Source organism: Leiobunum rupestre, chromosome 3, assembly GCF_980474605.1.
Source record: "Leiobunum rupestre chromosome 3, qqLeiRupe1.1.hap1, whole genome shotgun sequence".
Lineage (NCBI taxonomy): Eukaryota > Metazoa > Arthropoda > Arachnida > Opiliones > Sclerosomatidae > Leiobunum > Leiobunum rupestre.
In genome coordinates, this window is record NC_143386.1 from 72077698 (window position 1) to 72100976 (window position 23279).

General features: G+C 36.4%; 1 protein-coding gene across 1 annotated transcript; it reads left to right on the forward strand.

Annotated features, from left to right (window-relative positions):
- The first annotated feature begins 3943 nt into the window (after positions 1–3943).
- Positions 3944–22760, forward strand: LOC149954558 (glucose dehydrogenase [FAD, quinone]-like). The gene is made up of 11 exons (XM_090169958.1): positions 3944–4221; positions 13028–13241; positions 13813–14008; positions 17424–17555; positions 18556–18677; positions 18773–18943; positions 20211–20352; positions 20756–20901; positions 21523–21682; positions 22246–22468; positions 22622–22760. The coding sequence occupies exons 1-11, from the start codon at positions 3944–3946 to the stop codon at positions 22758–22760; spliced, it is 1923 nt and encodes a 640-aa protein (XP_090026084.1).
- The last annotated feature ends 519 nt before the right edge of the window (positions 22761–23279 follow it).

Genomic DNA, 23279 nt, shown 5'->3' on the forward strand with positions numbered 1-23279 from the left:
CATGTTAACAAAAGGTCTACATACCCCCTAGTTTCATCAAAATCGGTGATTAACACCTCTAGTACACTCCTCGTGAGTTAAATATCGTGTTAGAATCATAACTTCTCCTTTCATGTTCGCTAAATTTACTGTTATTGCAAGTAGCCAACCAGACGCAGGGATTGTCTAATTTGCTGAATTTCTCGACGTCTGGACCGCTGAATTTTGAAATAGCAGCTACTATCTTACAAACCGTCTGGACAAAAATGACTAATTTGCTGAAGTGCTGAATTTCTGGACCCGAATAGTTTCTTTTACTTTCAAACCGTCTGGACAAAATTGACTAATTTGCTGTGCTGAATTTCTGGACCGAAATATTTTACTTTATTTTCGAATAGTTTCTTTAACTTTCAAACCGTCTGGACAAAATTGACTAATTTGCTGTGCTGAATTTCTGGACCGAAATATTTTACTTTATTTTCGAATAGTTTCTTTAACTTTCAAACCGTCTGGACCAAATTGACTAATTTGCTGAAGTGCTGAATTTCTGGACCGGACAATTTTACTTTATTTTTGAATATTTTGTTTAATTTTGAGACCGTCTGGACCAAATTGAGTAATTTGCTGAAGTGCTGAATTTCTCGACCAAAAATAAAGTAAAATTTTCTGGTAAGAAATTCAATACTTCAGCAAATTAGTCAATTTTGTCCAGACGGTTTGAAAATAAAGTAAAATTTTCTGGTCAGAAATTCAATACTTCAGCAAATTAGTCAATTTTGTCCAGACCGTTTGAAAATAAAGTAAAATTTTCGGGTCCAGAAACTCAGCACTTCAGCAAATTAGTCAATTTTGTCCAGACAGTTTCAAACTTAAAGAATCTATTCGAAAATAAAGTAAAATTTTCCGGTTCAGAAATTCAGCACTTCAGCAAATTAGTAAATTTTGTCCAGACGGTTTATAAGATAGTAGCTTCTATGTAGGAGGAATCCTTTAAAATTCAGCGGTCCAGACGTCCAGAAATTCAGGAAATTAGTCAATCCCCCAGACACAAGTATTCGAATCGATGGTTTTCATCAGGAAATGCTTGCGTTAAAAGTTTTAAAAATTTACGTGTTTTTAAAATATAATAAAATTTAAGTTCACACAAAAACATTGCTCTTTTTAACATAATTTGTAACGGATTTTCCTTATTCATTGCCAAACCATACCCAATGCACCACTCCGTACGTTACAATTTAATAGATATCCCGGGTAGACGCGTATCGTTCACTATTGGAGATAGCGTAGCTGCAGGTCTAGATTCGTAAGTAGGCTTTACCGATTATAACTAGAAAGGAGAATACTTAAATCAGGAATTGCCAGGTTTAATTAAACATCATAATAAAACACTTCAACAACTTAATTCAGCACAACACTTAAATAACAACATCAAACAACTACACTTAAACAACAACACTTAAACAACTTAAACCGATATGTATTAAACCTGAATTCAATTTATCATCAGTTTATAACGGATTACCTCAAACACCCCTAAATATTCGTCTACAGTCAAATATATACTTAAGTTCTCAGTCCTCTCTGGTCAGCATCCCTTGGGAATAGTTTACACGGCCGTAAAACACGAAACTTGTTGCTTCCACATCACTGTCGTACCCGCACATTCCGACATAAGCTTTTCTACGGCACTCCGCGCAAGAACGTTCAGGCGTACCTGCACTTTTCCAAGGCGCCAGTGGCGCGAATCAAGGATACTTGCACCATTTCAGACTTTCGACTAACTTATTATTATTAGTATCAAGTAAAAAAAACTCTTGTTTGCGCCAGAACCCAAGATTCGGGTCATCATCCGGTGCATGGTTCCGGCGGAGAAGGTACTATAAAAACAACTCGAAAAAGACTCCCTCAAAAAGAGCCCAGAGTTTTTTCGCGATCATTCGTGTCACCAAGGGGCTGAACTTATTTTCGGCCAATCGGTGAAGGGGTCACCCCCTTGCAACGGGGTTGTTATATTTAACATTCAAGACTCATTGGGGAGTGAAGGTCAAAGGTCGTAAGTGGTTTTTAGTCCTTGGAAAAATATCTTTTACAAGGTTTTACAAAATACAAAAATACAGTACACTGGCAATCCTTATTTTCTTAGAAAAGGCGGTTAAGATAAAAAGACTTAAGGAAGGAGAGTACATATGGTTTCATTTATTAACAATGTAAATACTTTTTAGTTAAATGGAACACTAGCGCGAGGGGAAGAAAGACAGCAGCTAACGCTCAGGGGCGGCTCAAGGGCCGGGCAACCCGGGCAATTGCCCGGGGCGCCGGTTCGAGAGGGGCGCCGAAATTGAGTTGTGCGCCTTTTTGGTTTACCAAGAATTGGATTTGTTTATATATTTTTTAATGAAAGCGTAACATAATTTGAAAAATCTTTAGCTAATTAGAAATACAAATCGTTTTCCCAACCAAAATGTCCAACATCGTCGATGAACGTTTTTTTGCTACTAATTTATTTTGCAATTCTGACGGATGAAGCATTTTTCTGGTATTAACATTATAAACCAGGGTATATAATAATAATAAGAAGAAAAAGTGGTTGGGCGATACTACAAGAATAGAAGTGTGCCAGAATTTTTAGCCCGGTGTACCTAGTAACAGGGGCCATACCTACGCCAGCGTCCCAAAGCCCGGACAGGTGACAAATCCAGCATGGGTAGTAGTACCCTACTAATGATGGTCGCACCTTTGATGCAAACCACTCAACCCAGCTAAAGGTGCGGCAATGGGTTGACCAATTCTCACTTCGCACACAGTGGTGGGATTAAGAGTGGATGCTATAGCAACAACTCCAGCTGACAACCTACCTACGTAGGTCATAATCTTTGGAGAGAGCTCCTAAAGGGGAACGACGGGAACACAGCAGTCCACATAACCCGGCACAGCTGGCACCGTAGATCCCGGTGTGCTCCAAAAGGCCAGGAAACAGGACCACCGTGCCCTCATATGGAGGCCCGCCACCCCACAGCAGGCTACCCAATCCAAACCTGACCGAAGTCGGAGGTGTAGATACACCGGGCTATAAATTCTGACACACTGTCAGGATACAACATTTGAAATAATCGACTCAATTCAAGTACATTTCGTTGACCATCTCCGTAGTATAATTCGACCATCCTGGACCGCTGTTCACAGGTATAACGAGGCATCTTTTTATTTTACTGGAGTACGTTCAGAGAATAATTTTAAAACGAAGCTGTCTCTTTAAAATAAAAAACACGTGGGAAATTCAGTTGGCATAAATTAGACGGTTTCGTGGACTTCTTGCAACATTCTTGCCCCAAATAAGACGCGTGAATTCTGGAATTGATCTACTATGTAAATTTTATTTTCTCTAAAAAAAAGATTTAAAATGATTTGGCTTAAAAAGCAGTCCCTATTTTTATCTTTACCAACATACGATCATTTCAAATTAGATAGGTTTCTCTTTCTTTTTCATGAGTCGTAAACCTTTTTGGGTAGTACCAACTTGGTTTTTTTCATGACGTATTATTTCAATGAAAAATTGTCCGTTTTTGACCAAACCAATTTCATTAATGGTGTTCGAGTACGCTCTACAACTTGTTGATTGAAAATTTTCGTCTACCACCTATCGTTCAATACTATACTGTCCTATGCAGCTGTAGTCTGGTGGCCAAGGGTTACTCTTAAAACGGTGCAGTCAGAACTGCGCACTCTTCAAAGGCTAGCTTGCGTTGGCAAAACAGGAGCTATGAGAACAGCCTCAACTGCTTCTCTAGAAATTCTACTGAATATTCTTCCTCTACATTTGTTTATAGAGGAAGCTGCTACTTTTGGTGCCTATAGGCTAAACCGAAACGGGTGGTGGATGGCCAATAGTTGGGAAAAGAGCCACACTACGCTTTTTAGGGATATTTCCAGTCGGTTACCTGTTCTTTCAATGGGTTCTGACAACATGGCTGCTAAACTTCGTTTTAGTAAGCCTTTCGGCGTGAACTTCCCTAGCCACACAGAATGGTCAAATGTTACCCTCGGTACCAGAGGGGAAGTTGTCTATTTCACCGATGGGTCTAAAACCCATTTAGGTGTGGGCGCAGGGATGAACTGCCTAACGACCAAATACGGCTTCTACGAGAGCCTTGGGATTTATGCGGCTCAAAGGCTAGAGCATCTTGGGATGCATCAATTGGAAACTAACGACTTCTTTAATATGCCAGCCAAAAGTATCTTAAGGTTTGTGTCGGAGATTGGACTTTTCTAAGTCATAGGTCAGGGGAGAACAATGGACCTAGGGTCGAAGTGCATGGTTGGGCATTCATGCCTCCCCGCCCCCTCTCAATAATAATTATAATTATCGTTCAAAAAATAAAAATTTCAAAACGGTGAAAAATTTAACGATTTTTCTGAAAATTCCAAAAGAAAAGGGTCCTTTCTTATAAACGCCTGGGCCGATCAAATTATTACAACCTATATATTAACGATAATCCTATTCAGCATGGACATTATAAGTAAAGTACTTAAGGTATACTAGTCTTGCCACCTTACCTAGTGTTTCAAACTCCATGTAAAATGACCATGTACCATAAAGAAGGTATTAAATATGTTTACACAAAGTATTTAGAAAGAGATTATTTATTGTTATGAAAAAGGTAAATTTATAACATGGACACGGTAATGTTTTTACGGGGGGGAGGGGGGTAGTTTAATTTAGCCTCAAAATGAGAGGGGCGCCAAAAATCCCCCTTGCCCGGGTGAAAAAAATTTCTTGAGCCGGCCCTGCGAGTAACGCTTTCAACCAACAATAGCGAATACGTTTTTATGACAAGAAAAGCGAGGGAAGCGCGGGACCCCAAGGCCTACGGAGTCATCGCGTCCCTTTTAAGAGTGGTGGTACTGTAGGGTTCCAATTACTCCGCCCGCAACCAGCGTGAGTTTCGCATTTGGAACCCGCACGGAGAAGCTATAAAATAAGTACCTTTCTAAAAATAGCCCATACTTTAAATTATTTAGGAAGTTTAAGATAGTTCAGAGAAAGCAACTATTAATATTTGACGTTAAAACTGGAGATACCTAATATTTTACGTTACAAATTTTATCACAAATTATTTAAGTTGAAATAATTAAAAACAAATGAATTAAGTAGCCGACATTTCTTTCGCATTAGGAGGCTTCTATGGAATCCAGAATGATATAATCGGATATTATTTTGAACTGAATGTGCAGAGCGGAAGCCTGAGGTATAACGTTAAAAAACGTGCACATGGTCTGATACCGATCTCGGATCTCAGGACGTGTATATGGGCGCGAGATTCGTTTCGTAAGAAGCGAGAAAGGAAGAGAGTTGATTGACAATTAATAGTATTCTCAACGTAAATTTGATATAAAACTACTCTTTATTGACATACAGAAAATAATATACACTAATATTTACACTTAAGACAAATCCGGATTTAGTACAGGCATTCTAGGGTTTGCCCAGAGCAAATTAGAACAGTTACAACAATTTCCATATTTATAGAATCGAATGCGCTGTTTAACGTGGTTTGGTCTCCAATTCTCGCACCCTTCGGAAAATTCCGCCATTTTGTAAAATGGCCGCCCAAATTAGTTAAACCCTAAATAACTTGGGAATTAATTATCTGATTGGCTAGTGAAATAGTTTAAAATGTAGCTTAAGGCACTCCGCACGGTTTTTAAGCTATGTAATTTTAGCGTACATCAAACTAGAAGCTGGGGAACATGCATTGCCACAGGGTAGATAAAGTTTGTGAAAGTTAAAGTTTCCGCAGAAAATATTAAAATATTTTGTTAAAATTTCAATATTTAATTAGTAGGAAGCCCTCTTCTACGAATTTTGGTCTATCAGACCTAGGAGCAACTAACACAACACGCCACCCAAGGAGAACGCAACCCGTCAAAAGTCGTGGATTTTCTTGTGTACGTTTTTCATTGGCTAGACGCTTTAGCGCCTGCTGCCGTCGAAAGGGGAAAATTCGGAAATTGTCTTCCTCCCCGCCCGTAAAACGTTCAGTGTAAAGGCTCGTGACGCTCGTCCAATGAAATTCGTACACAACCCTTCGTTAGCGTGTTTAAAGGCTAGCTGCGTTTTCTTTGTGTTTGTTGCTTGGCAAATGGCAATGGAAAAACTTGTGCATTCGTAACAAGATCAAATTATTTTTCGCAGCTCTTCTTTTAATTATTAGCTTTATGAGATTATTTCAATTGAAAGGAAAAATTTCGTGAGTAAAATAAGCATTTAGTAATTAAACACGTCAAGTATTTGCATTACCAAACAACTTACCTTAGAATTCCGAAGTGCAAAAGATTTCAATATCACCGTAGAACAACTTTTTTCCATATTTTTCCATTAAAAGAAATCCGCTAAAAGTAAAATGATTTGCGCAGTTCCTCTTCAAAAGAGGTTTTAGGTTTTGTTTCGCACCAGGTAAAGAACGCTTATTGGACGTCACCTTTTTAGCTGACTTTTATTCGCAACGGACAGTACACTAACGGCAATGATTGAGATATTTAGTTTTTGTGTTTTGGTGTTTGCAAAATACATTTATTTATTCCCCAAAGCCCTTGAAGGCCCTATTTCATTAAAGAAATGGATCAACAAACCTTTTGCATCTTATCGATTTGTTAAATACACGTCAATACGTAGAAGTGCGCGGAAAAAAATCTGGAAATTTGCAATGAACTTAATATGCTCAGGCCATTACGAGCCTTAATAATAGTAGCCGTGGTCAATGTAATTAAGCCAGGTTTATACATTCAAATAGTAAAGAAGTTAATTAAGGAGAGAGAAAGTCACCGAAAGAAATACGTAATCAGCGGGACGATAGTCCCCATAGCAAGGTCCGCGAGGGTGACTACCTTTCTGAATCATCAAAGGATCGATATTACCCTTAGCTAGGTTCCGGGATGGTGACTGGCTTTCCGAGACATCAAAGGGACGATAGTCCCCATAGCAAGGTCCGGGATGGTGACAAGCTTCCCGAAACATCAAAGGATTGATAGCACCCATGGCTAAGTTCCGGGATGGTGACTGGCTTTCCGAGACGTATATTAAAGGAAAGAAATGATACTTAACGTCATTACCACTCAAACCCTCGCGTCGTCGCCAATGTCTGTACCATTTTGGCAAAGCAAAGTATGGCTAGTTGGTACTGAAACAGACCTTTAGTGGAGAGTTTTGTATAGAACAAAGTGAAATGGGCATGCTAGTGTATAAGTATCATGCGTATAACATAGAGCGACAATAGTTTGCAGCTCACGGTACCATTATTAATTGTCAACGGGTACGGCCTTCGAACGTGCTATTGGATCAAAATTGAATTTTGCTTTTAAATAAACTTTTACAAATTAAATATTTTTGTAGTTGTTGTTGTGGGTATAAAATAAACAAAAAATGTCTCATTACTTTGGTTTATTGCATTATAAACATTGTGTTAAATATTTATTTATAACGCTTAATAACTATATTATGGTTAAAAAGATTGATTATACAGAGTGTCTACTAAAAATGATCCAGGGCTAATAATTAAAAATATTTTTTAATAGCACGCGCAGGGGGTCATTAGATGATTTAAAACTCATTTACCATAAACCATGTCATCAAGGTAATTCAAAATCTATCTCGGAAATCGTTGGGCGTAGAGACTCGGTTCCTAATAGAAAGGTGTCCGCCATCGCATTTGATGTTCAAGTGGCTCTGAACCGATGTAATAGGCCAACAGGAAACTAAGATAATAAACACCACAATCAAGAAGGTCGTAAAAAATGTCCAAGATATCATGCTCAAGTGTTAAAAGTTAAGAAAGTATAAGTTTTATTTAAACCAAGGAATACCTCTGCGTATTGTTCCGTACCAGAGTGACTGAGAAAAATCATATCACCCAGGGGCAAGAATCGAACCTACGACCTTTTGGTTACCGTCCCAACGCCTCTACCATTGGACTACCAAGGCCACGAATAATTTGACCGCGGACATCACATTTAAGAATGACTCGATCTGGTTCACATTATTGACGGGATACATTTAACCCGTTGTTGATGGTGCCGTAACATTTTACGTCAACGAATTTATAACAGGTCATTGACAGCCTGTAGTCATAACATTGATAATTTATTTATTTTTGTAATTACGCAGGAACAATACGCAGAGGTATTCCTTGGTTTAAATGAAACTTCTAATTATTAATTCCTACGTAATAATAAAAATAAATAAATTATCAAAGTTAAGAAAGTAGTTGTGCTACGGCATCAACATTTTTGGGATCAATTCACTCTGGTAAGATATCTTAAGTTATTAAAATCCGGTTGACCTTGAAGATATCTTCAAGGTTATTCGAAGTGTATTTTGAAAACCGTTAGGATTGAAAGGTCGGTTCCAATTCGAAAAGTGTGCGCCATCATATTTTATATACAAATTTATTTCAAACGACCATATTTGAGCTAAATTTAAATATTTTTTTTTAATTTATTTTTTGGTGTTTGTTTTCTTGGATTCCTTTGGGCTAATTTACATCGGTTCAGTGCTTTTCTCTCTAAGCTCAACGGTTTAATAATACCAAAGGCACCACCTTAGGCGTAATCATCTAGCGACTCTTAATGCCATTAATTCAGGTGGCCAGGAGATTGATTTTGAATGACCTTGTGTACATTGTTCAAGGTCATTGAGTTTTGTATCATCATAAGTTAATGATACCTCTAAGTAGACAAATAAGCCCTTTCAAGGTGGAATCTTTGTCCAGAAATTTGATGACAAATCTTGTCTCTCCGATTCCCGCGAAAATGAAAGTTTTGAAAAATATCTCGGACCCAGCGCCGCTGTGCGGTCGAGAATGAAACTATATTGGGCTGAGAGAAATAAACCAATAGCAAAAAAACGTTCTTTGGCCTGTGCGGGGAGAACGAATTTTCTAAGGGAATACCGAAATTTATCTCTTTTGGGGAAGTTCAAGCTAGCCTTGCACCAAATGGGATTAAAGAAACGTCAGCTTCGGCAGTTCTAAGTCTATGTTAAGGCTACTTTGATACGCAGTACGGATAGACATAGGTCAATTTGGACAAGCATATCCGCCATAGGCAGCATAGCCGTTTGTCTACTTAGAGGTATCATTAACTTATGGTATCATCTAATGACTCCCTGTGCGTGCTTTATCTGTCTTTAAACTTTGTTTTGATACTACAAATGAATGGTGACCGAATGCCGTCTTTTATATCGATTTAAGCCATCACATTGAAGTCCCCTTTATCGAGTTTTTAGCTAATAGTTATAGAACTACAAAAGAAAATTCTTGAGGTCCTCCGCGGTAAATTAAAAATGTGTCGCCAACCCAATGTACACCGTGAAATCAAATTATGGGCAGTTCTTAAATTTTCCGCCAGTTTACGTTGTCAAATAAGAAATATGGACAAGTTCTATATGGGTCTCTCCATAAACGTTGTTAAAAAAAAGGCCGCGTATAACGCCATTTAGCATCAAATATGCTAGACCTTGCAAAGCTTGTTTTTAAATGAGTTGTTAGTTCTATTTGATTTGTTTAAAAAAATAGCCCATGACACTTAAAAGATGGCGCGACACTTTTAAGGTGGTGCCTTGGGTATAAGCCTAGCTGATTATTATTATTATTATTATTATTTTACAAATAACTATTGTCTCACGGCACCGACAGATGGCGCTCTAAAATTACTTCGGCAGAAATCACTGATTTTTTGCGAATTGTCGCTTTCTTATGAGCCCCGTATATAATTTTTAATATTTCCAATTTAATACATCCTATCCATGGTTCAAGTGAAGTCCTTGCGTTTTACTACCATAGTATTAAACCCGCGTTAATTATTATGCAATCTTGTTCTGCTCCATCTGTTGGATCTTTCAGCCACCAGTTTCTCAGCAAAGTCTGTTTTTCAAGGCGTGAAATAAACAAGTTGGTCTAAGGTTAATGTACTATAAAATAACACCATCGCTCTTCAGACTTTATTTATTCACGCCTCAAAAACAAATTAGGATTAATGTTTCATACGCTTCCATAGGGCCTTCCACTCTATGTGAGTGGTTTACACTATGCTCTTAATTCAACAAAACCCAACTGACCTGTTCGATAAAAAATCACAAGAACGCGGAGTCAATCCATAAGTTAGTTTATTTAAAAACCTTGAAGAAACTACGAACGATTTATGGGGAATGCCAATTTCACATTCGTAAATTTTTTCCGGCTATTTCGTAATGGAAAAGTATATAGAAACATTTTGTGTCTTATCAATTTGCTATTGTCGTCGCTGGAATAAGTATGCGCATTTATTTTGGTCACGATTCATTCGTACATGTTCGTTATTATTATAAAGTATAAACAATAATAACTGTATAGCGGTCTATGAAGTTAACCACTGTCTATACATTTATAAATTATTTGAGTTAACTAAGATAAAGAGTGACTAAACCGATAGCTATTTTAAAGTGTTGCTTGCACCAAAAACCTATAGTAATGTAATCGAACGAATAAGAGCTTGTTTTGAAGCCCTGAAAGTTCTCTTTCCAAAAATTATGTCATTGTCGAAAGAAATTTCCAATCCAAAAAAATTCACGAATTTTTCTCCTCCGTAGCAGGAGCCAATCGAAGCTGTAGTTTTATTCCTTAAGTTGAAGGAACTAAATTGGAGGAATTCTGTTAACTTGTAGAAGATTTCAAACCCGAGATTTTATCAAAATTTTAGGCTTATTATTTAAATAATTTTTTTACGTGCGCGCTTCGAGACGCGTGCGACACGACGAGGAACCTTCGTTTTCATATCATTTTTCAACTACGTAGCCTTGTGTATGCTTACTTCAATTACTACTGCGTAGAATTTTTTTATTTTAATCCCAGATGCAAAGAAATGTATTACAGCCAATGATACGCTTCGCATTTTCTGGCGTCACGGATGCCGAAAATAATTTTACAAGTCTGGAAATTCACCGAAAAGCTCGATTTCCACCATTTTGACTTCTTTTTATAATAATTCAAAGACCGCATAACCGATTTTGATGAAATTTTCTGTACTTGCTATAAAATGTTTGTTCTTTCTAATGAATCATTAATTATCCATAGCTAAAATTTCGTGCAACTAACACTTTGAATAGATATGGCAGATGTGATTCAGAGTTTGAGCTATTATTATTATAGATGTTAAACAAGAAGCGAGACTTTGTAAGGGTGAAGATTCCTACACTGCTGAATATGCATTTTCTAACGCGGGCTTAAGCAATAGCGTTTAAGGTTAGAACTGATGTATTTAATTCTTGAACTTTTGAAGTCGCTAGTCGGTACTGGCTATGGTTGACAAATGCAAGCAACTTGTTTCTGCTAGCTGTGATGGTAATTGTTTTGTTTACAAGCACGTTTGCTTCTTGTCTGGAGAAAAACACGCGATGGTTCTTGTAGGCTCTTCTCTTAACGGTACCTAAGGAAGCTTGAACTGTTGAGGACAGCTGTATTGTTGAACCTGTGAAGATGCTTGATAGTTCTTATACTCTCGCGACCACTTTATGATTTCTCGGACTCTCGAAGGTACTTGTTGGTGCTTGTACTCTGAGAAAACCTGATGGTTGCTCCCTCGAAGACACTTAATTACTCTTGTACCGTTGAAAAACCTTAGATTATTTTATCTCTTGAGGACGAAGTAGTTGAGCTAGTTTTCATAAAAATAATTTTGACTTACTGCACCAAAATTGCGTGTTTACCTCAAATATTATTCCATAAAAAAACCATAAAACCGCTTTCATTTCAAAATACTGGATACATACAAGACAATCTGATATTCTTACAATCAAACTAAAACCAAATTCCTAAAATTTTGAGGTTCCAGATCAATTTATTTTGGAAATGAAAACTATCACTACATAATGCCACAATTTTATCAATCATACAAGAGCTTTATTGGAATTGATACACTTTAAAGTGTCAAAATTAAGTAGGCAAATTTTACTTTTTGTATAGCGTAGGACTATTAAAATAATTATTTTATTCAAAATAGTACAACATGAAGCTCATGAAATTAAATTCATTTAACTGATTTTATAAATATAAATAGGAGGGGTATATTGCATAAAGAAGCTTGGTCTGTCAAATACTGAAATTCCCAACTAAAGACCGTTTTAAATCAGATAATAACTGTAATGTCAAGGTATCATTGATATTCTAATTCTTGCGTCTTCAATCACTTGTTTAAAAAAACAAAAAAATTTACGCCTTTCGATAGCTAATCAGGACCATGAATTTAACCAAATAATTTTATCGTTATTTTCCCAGTTGATGAAATTTGCGCCACCGAAACCACCTAATTGAAGTTATTTTCAATTAAGGTTTTCCTTAATAAAAATAAATTTTCAAAATATATTCGAATTTCATAATTATTTCGGGAAACGAATACTAATATTTGAGACATCAAATAACGTTTATGGAATAACGTGAAATTTGCGGCATTTGTTAAATTAAAATCAATTTCCTGCGACTATAAGGAAATCGTAAAACGACACTTTTATTTTCAAATTTGGAAATGACAGATAAGAGTACGATATATGTTTTTTTAAAGTAATTTACCACGTGTAAAGCAATTTAATTAAATTTTGTTTTTGACAGATACATTTCCCAGCAGAATAAATTATCACTGAAATAGATTAAACATACTAACAAGTACGAAGATAGAAGAAATATAGTGAAGAAATTTTAATTTTAACTCAAAAAGTACTTTAAAACTTATCTCTTTTTTAATCACCTTTGATAACCAAAAACTCTTAAGAAAAAGCAATTTTAAACTGCTTGTCATATTTCAATCCATAAAAATCGTCCTTCGAGGATAAATATAACGGGAGAAGATGAGCTCCAGTAGATTTCTTGAATTTCCGTTACTTGTACTAGTGATTTTGATAATTTCATCTAATTGTCAGTGTAGAGTTAAACCCTGCGATTTTATTATTGGTACGTAATTTTATAAGGTTTCGAAAACTGTTGGAAAATTTTACGGATAATTTTTACTTTTAAATCACGCTCAGCGTTCTCAATTTTGATTTTCGACTAGTTGGAGCGGGAACAGCAGGGTCATTATTGGCCAGCCGATTATCGGAAGATGCTTCTGTGACTGTGTGTTTGGTCGAGGCCGGAGAGAAAGCCCCGCAGTACACCCAGGTCCCGGTGAAGATGCCACTTGCCGCATCCAATCCCTCCATTGCCTCTTTACACGAAATGGAGCCTGAACCCAACGGCAATGTAAGAATTGTTACCAGAATATTTGGATAGATATTTCAACGACTTAGTTCGAATCTACCTCGGTCGACAATTAAGTGTCTTTGGTAAAGGGGAAATTGGTTATTTTACTCTGAATAAACTAGTTAAGTTCAGAAATTCTCATCTCCCGTTTCCAAACTTCGCTGCTAGTGATAATTTTTTGAAATTTTTCCACAAACTGAATATTACTATATATTTATATATATACTAAGATCTTTAAAAAATAAAAGTTAAATTTATAATAAAAACATATTATAAGCTTAAATTAATAAATGTAGAACTATAAAATTTCGCTTTTAAACAGAACTTTATTAATATGGTTTTCTCACGCATGTGCTCTACTAACTTCAACGTTGCTTATGACCTGTTAAAGTTAAGATATTTCCTCGCTAAGTTCCACCTCATTTATAAAAGCAACTGATGGCCTTTGCGCTATTAGAATACCATCACATCAGTCTGTTTTGTAGCGAATTTACGATCCCAAACCAATGCTGAAAACAATTTATTCAGTGTAGCATTATCAGTAAAACATAAAATGAAATGATACTTTCAGAAACAACAAAGGCTTTATGTGAAAGGTCGCGCTTTAGGTGGAACAAGTGCCATAAGCGGCATGCTGTACGTGAGGGGAAACCACGTTGATTACGACATCTGGGAGGAGATGGGAGCATCCAATTGGTCGTACAATCATGTACTGCCTTTCTTCAAGAAGTCAGAAGGAAATCGAATTGCTTCGCCGATTGATGCAGGTGATGGCGAACACTTTTTTTCCATTTGTGCTGATTTCGTTACTGTAGCTCCTAAGCCTAAAATGGATCGCGGAATTTGTAGCGGAATCTTCAGGAATACCAACAATTATAATTCAGTATTTTAAATTGTATAAGGATAGATAATGTTACTGATTGTTCTGAAAAATACGCCTCAATTTTTGCTATAAAAAGTTTTAAAATCGGTATAGGCTTATTCGACCGAATAGTTCTGAAAACAATGTCAATGGGTTTCGGGGTTGAATGAGACTTTCGGAAACATAAAGCTCTATTATACCAAAGTTTCTTTACTTATTAGTAAAATATAATATTTCAAAAATAATAAATGAGTGTCTTCTTGGGGGAATAAGTGTAAAAAAGTAAATATAAAATTGTTTAATCTGTATAAAATTTAATATATTTATTAAATAAAGAAAACAGCGCATTCTGGCTATATTTGGCCGAATGCGATGGTATAAAAAAAATCGGTCGAATGGGATTAAAAAAGTTCGATTGAATGGGATTCGACCGAATGGGACGGTATTATAAAGTTCGTTTGAATGGGATTTGGTCGAATGGGACGGTATTATAAAGTTCGTTTGAATGGGATTTGGTCGAATGGGACCGTATTAAAAAAGTTCGGTCGAATGGGATTTAAAAAGTTTGGTTTAATGGGATTCGGTCGAATGGGACGGTATTTAAAAAGTTCGGTTGAATGGGAGTAAAGATTAAAAACGGGGGGAGGGGGGGTTTCGGCTTTTCCTCCGATGTGACTTATCTCGCGACTTTTGTTTTGGTGGGTCAACGATAAGTCACAACTCATAAAAGATTCACTTATGTTAATAATGCTTACTTTCTACCAGAAGCGACATACCAAAAGCGCATAAGACCCAAAGGTGTGGCAGCCTATTTTCACTTGGGGCGTAAGGGCTGCCCCCGGCGTTCGGGGCATAATTCTTGACATGTTTGTAGTAAAATTGACAGCCAGTATCAAACCCTCTGTAACACAATTATTTTATTTTAAAATGGAGCTCAAGAAGTTGTTCATTTGCATATTTATGTGCTTTTTGTCGAATAACATTTTGAAATTTAAATTTCGTACCAATTCAAGATTCAAAATACAAGCGCCATCTGTCTCCCAATATATGATCTTCAACCTTGGAAATATAAATTGTGACGTCTTCTAGCTTTAGATACAAATAAGGCACGTCAAACGAGACAAAATTATTTAAACGTCTCGTGGGGAGATGTCGAAGTATCGTGGGGAGGTGTCGAAGTCTCGCGGGGAGATGTCGAAGTATCGTGGGGAGATGTCGAAGTATCGTGGGGAGGTGTCGAAGTCTCGTGGGGAGATGTCAAAGTCTCGTGGAGAAATGTTTTTAAAGAGTCGTGGAGAAATATTTTAAAGTCTCGAGAAGAAATGTTTTGAAGTTTGGTTTTAAATTTCAAATGTATATCACCGAAACTTTGAAAAATTTCTCCCTGCAACAAGCGTACTTCTCATACACCCACGAGACAGCTTAAAGCCTTACCCGATTCCTCCACCCACAAAGCCTCTCTCCGTAACTCCGCAGGGGGTATGGAAAATACGCTTGTTCTGGAGATATTTTAAAGTTTCGTGAATAAATGTTTTAAAGTACACGTGCACTCTCGTGGCACCAAATTTGAAACACGAATTAAGGATTTTATCATATTTTCGCTTTGATTACAATATATTAAATCATTATTTCCCAAACGATTTTCCTCGCGAAACACTCCTCCCCTTTGCGACAAACCGACAAAGGGAGAAAGGGACGGAAACAGGCGCGCAGGGGTGGATTTTGGAGGCCCAGGACTTAAACTGTTTGGGGCCTACCGATTTTTTTTTCTACATTCTCTAAATAATTTTTTTGTGGAACAGGGCCCTGGCCTCTATCCCATAAAGAATATGCCTAAATTCGCCCCTGCAGACACTGCTGACGTTTTTGCTTCCTCAAACCCAACCACTTAATTATTAACTCGTTATTTGACGTTATAGGCTTCAAGCTTAGATAAAATAGTGACATCTCTATTATTTCCTGTCAACTAAATGACTTTTGGATTTAAATAGGTGGTTTTTTTCGCTTGTCTGGGGACAAAAAGTGTAAACTTTTTACCCTAAAACGTTTTATTCGCCAGTTCTCGGGGTAAGATTTACTCTGTCCCGAATTTTGTTCGCTTGTTCCAGAGCTCTAAGGTTACACTTTTTACTCCTCCTCGAAAGGAGGTGTAGAGGGAGTAATCTAGCTTTGTCGTCTGCTTAAACGAAAACATGACTCGTTTAGACCTCTTCACATGAGGCAAGCTTTTTGTAAGTAACCTTTAACCTTTAACTACTCCCTTCTTACTCCAACTCTTTTTTTCGTCAAGACAGAATTGAAGAGAAATGACGTCATATGGCTACACTTTTTAACCTGCTCAAAAAACCCAGAACAGGCGAAAAAAACCACCTAATGTTTCTAGGCTGATACTTTCAGCTGTTGTACAGAAAAAAAATTTAATCAGCAGAAAGCTTTTAAAAAGTCAATTTAAAACTCGGTTCGAAGGTGGCGTTAATTATCCCCAAAACTTCTACTACGGACGAAGCCTATATAGTTATTTTCTTTTAATAATTAGCCTATTCAGTTCATATTGAGCCACCTAGTGGCCAATGCAAGAAGCTCATAAACTGTTGGATTTTCTGATTACGCTCTTCGGAAATTTTCGGAGGGGCAATAACGCACCCTATAGCACCCTAGCGACACCACTATTAACTCAGGTGGTTATGCCGAAAATTTAACGTTTTGATAAATATTTCGCATTTACAAACCTTTGTTTATTAAATATAAGGAAGCGGTGTTTATTTTGTTTCTATCTCGCCAATTGTTTGGGCTTTTTTGGAGGGCGCAACTTATCATACGATGCGGCTTATTTAAACTTAATTATGAGACATCGATTCTAAATAACCCCACCAAAAACGACATTTTAGGTAACGATATGCCTCACAAATTTCTATCCATCCTACCTCTGTCCCCCAAGCGTAGATGATTGCCAAGGAAATTTCTATTAAATTGATTCAGCATTTTTATGTTAACCGAAAGCTTACATTTCTTAAAGGCATTTCCGAACTAACCAAAATTCTCTATCGACTTCTTCAGCTGAAGGAGTGTCGTTCTTCATCAATACGACACCATATTCATATTTTAATCCACTTCGAAGTATTAACGCGGTACGAATTATGATCAAAAATCCTTACATTACTCTCTACGTTGTCTTTTTCGCTCTAAAGTGACCTTATCACAAACATTTAAATTCAAGAACACCTTTAAGGATAATTTTATTGGGCGTCCATACTAGAACGAAGGATAAAGAACTAAGAGTTAATCTAAATGATAACAATCTATTCTGCATTTCTGTTCAGGGTACCACGGATTCAATGGAGAGCAAACTGTGGAACGCAGCTCTTTCAGGACACCTGTGGATGACGCAGTTTTAGAAGCTACTCGATATTTAGGATTTCCAACACGAGACATAAATGGACAGTTCCAAAGAGGTAAAAAATATAATTATTCATTATTTTTAAATATTTTTGATAAAATGTTCAGGCCTAAATGATGGCGCATGGTACTGTAAAGCCTTTACTTATTTTTTTAAAGAATTTTCAGACTAGTATTAAATCCGCTAGCTAGATGGTGCGACGAGATATTATTCCGATTACGAATTGCGTTTCCCTTAGCTTGTAACGAACTAATTACAATTCATTATAGGTCAATAATAACGTTTCTGTCTTGCTATAGTTAATATGAAAATGTAAACGTTTTATATTAGATTATCAGTTTACTAGATTACTCGTCAGAAATTCTTTGGCGAAACGTAATACTTTTTACCATAATGAAAGGTGGGTCATTGTAGATTTGTACTGACTTGAGAGTGAATAAGCTATTTAAAGAGAGATTCTTGCTTGTGAAGTCAAGGTAAGAAGGGAGCATCCGTACTATAAAAGCGACTGCTACGCTTTCTGCTCTCTCGTTGAGTTCTATTACCAACAGTTTACATGCAAATAACTCAATGTTAGATATGCCAACCGAAACACCCGCAGACGATTTTTTTAAATACATTGGAGCAAAATAAGACCAAAATAACTGATGAAAATAGGTCCTAAACGACGTCGTTTCAGAGCAATGGGACTCCAACAATCCAACTTTAAATGAGCGAAAACAAACCAAAAGTGAAGCTCGGTGGTCTTTCTTAAAGCGAATTGTGTTTATACGAAAACCGATAAAACTATACTAAAGATATGACATAACTGATTACAGATTTCGCATGGTTAAAAATTTTACTCAATTTCAAATACCTCTACTCGGGTGTACAGAATTTTAGGTAGTGGCTAATTTTAAACCACTTTGAATTTAATTTGAAGGATGAAAATAATTTTATTACAATCGTTCTACTTCTTTCATATTTGACAATCATTAACCTGACAAATAAGAAAATAAGTTGGCCTGTTTTTAAAAAAAGAATTAAGCTTACATTGTTTGAGTTCTGATTGACAGGATTTTCGCATACGTCGCTCGCCGAAAGAGACGGCTTTCGTTGCAGCAGCGAAAAAGCGTTTTTGGAACCGGCATACCAGAGGCAGAATCTCAGAGTTCTTACTTCTGCGTTTGCCCTGAAAGTAAGCACTTATCTGCTTAATTGTTAATTGGAAAGACAGGTTTGACCTGATTATTTTTCTAAAAATTTCTAACGCTTGCGACTTTTCAAATATAGATTCATATAGATAGAGCTAATACAGCGAAAGGAGTGTTTGTGCGACGAAATGGAAGAAGTCTCTACATCCCAGCCACTAAAGAAGTCATCATTTCCGCCGGTGTCATCAGCAGTCCTCAGCTCCTCCAGCTCTCGGGTGTCGGATCGAAGCGACTACTTGGAAAATTTCGAGTTAGCAAACAGATTTTTCTACTGATTTTGTAGGTTTTTGGCTTAGACATTAGATTGAGCGATTCTCAGGAAATAGGTGCTGGTCTAGAAAATATACTTACCTTGATAAAGTGTACATAGTTTATAGGTTAATTCACGCTTTAATAGTATTTGTTATTTTTGGTTTGGTTTTAGGCAGTGTAATATATTTTACTTACTCTGGGATCTTTAAAAAAAATTAATTTAAAGTTTCAACCTACACAAAAGTAAAACGAGTTTAACAGCCCCACATTATGAAGACAATTAATTCCATAGTTAATTATTTATACGCATCTTTAATTAATAGATTTTGGTTTAATTAATTAATTCAGATTTCGAAATAAATGGTTTCATTAAGCTCGTTTTCAATTAAAAGCAGTCAATAACCAAACCTCGCTGACAGATAGCCTAGCCGATAATCGTCCGAAAGTTAAGTGCTGTAAAACTAGAGATAAAGCTAAAATAAACCGAGAAATCCTCGCAAATCGACAGTTACCTCAAAAATAGAAAACGGGAAAAATTTTACCAAATCTAGATTACTTTTGTAAATTTCAATCGAGCATGACATATTTTTTAAACCCCCATCCGGTCATTGTACCCAAATAAAATTGTAACAACTAGAATTCACTCATAAAAATATTGAAATTAGTGAGATAACTATTGGGGTAACACTATCAGAATTATCAGATCAATGAGCTGCAATTCGCATTTGGAAAATTGGTTAACGGTGCCTCTCACACGTAACACGACATTGCATATGCACATTCCCTTAAAGCAATAATATACCCAGAAATAGCACCCATGGTCAAAACCCTTTCCAGTAAAAATGTATTTACTGATGTATATGGGACAGAATAGCTTATACAACTGTGGAGTGGTGAACTGGTTAGCACTCTCACCTCTCAGCAAGTGGAGCCGTGTTTGATCCCAGCTCATGGCACTAGGTGAAAAATACAAAACAACTCCTTCTGCATTGAGTTTGTAATTTATCTCTCTGCCGGTTAAAAGGGTTTTCCCCCGAGCTCTTTGGTTTCCATAAAAATTTGCAGAGGTAAATGGTAATAATTAGTGAAGGGAGCTGTGGCATGAAGCGCTTTCCACTGCCCTCCTACCGGTAAATGGCTTCACAAGTCACTAGTTGACTTTGGCTTGTGTGGTTCCTTGGATATAATCTTAGCTGATTATTGTTGAAGAATTGTTTGACCCTCTATTTAAAATATAGGTTTTTGAAATAGAAAACAATTTTTAGATTCCGGTGAAATCAGCTATCCCAGTTGGTGAAAATTTTCAAGATCATCCTATTCTAGATGCAATGCCTTTCTCGGTTAATGTAACATCTGGATTTAACATACAAAATCTCATTAGTTCTTTCACGTCATCTCAAAGAAATGGTAAGAATAATTTCCTTTTAATTATTTTCGAAAATTTGTTCTCTCCTTACCATGGTTTTAAAAATTATCTGATATTGTTCCAAATTCTAAAATATATTTCAAGCTAATTTTTTTAATTTGTTGCTTGTGTTTTAAATATAAAATAAAAACGTGCTTCTGATGATTTGACATCGTCTTTTACAGTAACAAAGCGATTTGCATTTTTTGGGTTTTAAACAGAGACAAGGCAGCTAACAAACTGCATCTTTAATTTGTTCAAGCTCGTAAGCATAGGCACTAATAGGTCCATGGAGTATTTTTAAATATGAATATAACATGTGTGCTTAAAGTACTTTTGTATTTCGGAGCCAATTGATTTGAAGTCTCGTTTAAACGAATGTGACGAAGTTTTTTTCGGTCACAGGTAAACTTACCGGAGCCCTAACGTCAAATTTTGTGAACACTCTTGGATTCATTAAGAGCAAATTCGAAATCAGAGAAGGCGATTACAACGACCTTGGACTTTACTTCACACCAGCTTTCAGCCCGTTGAACGGCTTCCTTCCGCAGGTAAATTCAAATGATTCATTTATTACCTTATGATTATACCTTAAAACATTCGTCATATTCTAACCACGACGTTATCATTGTTTCACACTGTTATTATGAAATTCGTAAGAATTAAATTATTTAGTAGGATCTTACAACAAACATGTTTATAGTCTTTGGCGTCGCTTCAGACGGGCTAAGATAGGTTGTATCCAACATGAATGTGGAGATTTGGTTTTGGGCGAAAATACAATTGAAAAATATAAAGAAGAAATAAACAATTGTACAGGTGATACTATTATTCCAGTGAGAATTAGAAGAATGTTATTCTCAGAGTAGATAATCATATATTCGGTGTTTTATTGATACCTTCGATTTTTCCTTCAAATTAGTTGAAATATATATCTTCCCACTTCCATGAACATAATTTTAAACATACAATGAATTATTCAATAAATATGAACTTTATATTTTCTACAAATGCATTATGGCAAAATGCTACAAAATTTTATATCAACGATGTGTTTAAATTCAAATTTATTAGCCAACTTTCTTGATGCTTTTGCGATATTCAGTTCATGGAAAAGATGCATTTCTGATCCCAAAGTGGACATGAAGCTTACATATCTTTTATTCTTGCAGTTCTTGAATCGACGGAGCAATGTGTTTTTGGCGAGTGTGGAAATCACGCATTCCCGCTCGAGAGGAAGCGTCCACATCCAGTCCATCGATCCATTTAAACAACCTCGGATGGCGTTTTCTTACATGTTAAATAATAGAGATTTGAACGTCATGATAGAAGGTAAAACCACGGAGAAAGAAAATTAGGATAGCGGAATCACGATTGTTTCGTTAAACTAGATCGACTGGACTTGTCAAGGTCTCATTTATAGAACTCAAGCTTGGGTTTTTAAAATAATCAATTTTCAGAACCATACGTTCACCTTTAATATTTTGATTCGCGACATGTAACCATTTGGAAAATGGTTTATGAAATTTCATTACAAATTATATACTAAATTGGGCAGATTCGCCTTCGAATTTTATTAAAAATCTCAATCCAAAACGTTTGATAATTGTTCTAATTACATTGCATGAAATTGAACTTTATTTCGATATGATAAGATATATTTGATCCAAACTGAATTGGGTTTGGATCGAAAATTTAATATTTCATCCTTTTATTCTTGTATCCTCTATTAAGAAAACTCGGGTGACTTAGATCCTATGATTCTATGAAATGAACCTTTCACTCTTTTGATAACACTAAATAGCAATTCGTCAATTAGACTTATCAGAGCTGCTTCAATTATTGCGATATGTTGTTAAAGAACTTCGATGGTTAATTTTTTTTCTTGATTGCAGGAATGAAATTTGTGACAGCAATGATAAACACTCCAGCTTTTAAAAGAATCGGTACTAAACCCATTCCACTGCCGGTGTTGGGTTGCGGAAAACACAAAACGGAGAGCTACGAGTATTACGCATGCATGGCCAAAACGTACACTGTCCCATCATTCCACGGCTGTTGCACTTGTCGAATGGGATCCATTCAAGACCAAACAACCGTTGTGGATCCATTACTCAGGTACAGAATGGAAATGAAATCCCGTTACAACTTCTCATTTCTATCGAATGTTAAAAGCTTTCTGCGAAACGACTCAATCTGAATAATGAAGTTATTTTTCCAAAAACCTTCGCTGAAGGTGGCGCCACTCTAATTGTGTTTTTCTTTTATCAGAGTCAAGGGAGTCAATCGACTCAGGGTTGCGGATGCCTCCGTTATGCCAAGAATCATTTCCGGAAATCCGATCGCCTCTATTCTGATGATCGCCGAGAAAGCCGCGCACATTATTAAGCAATGCCATCGACTAAAATAGGCTGACATAAAAATGTATAACGTGAACACTTTTATACATTACTATTAATATATTTCGAACAAATAAATATGTGTATCTAGTTTACTTGGTCCCTTTTAACGATACGAAAAATAGCTCGGGTGGTTTTTTTAACAGAATCGGTTCATATCCATAAACGGTGGTTTTTAATTTAATAGATTCAACGATGTCTTTCGTAACAGCCGCGTTAATAAAGTCCAACTGCTGATTAAGTTTTCTTAATCTGCTGATAGAAAATCTATAAGCTATGCCCAATTAAAGTTAAATGGAGGAAATAGATTATGGGGAATTCACAGACGGGAACAAATCGATAAAGGCCTCAAAATAACAACAGCGTTGGACAATCACATTTATTTAAAATTGCAAGTGGCACCAATAAAAAGGTTTCACGTCACTCGCTACGACTCCCCAGCCTATCTGGCGATGAGATAAAATGAAACAGTACCAATAATATTACCCAATTTTCATTTTACAGTAATCTTATTCATATTTACAACATGT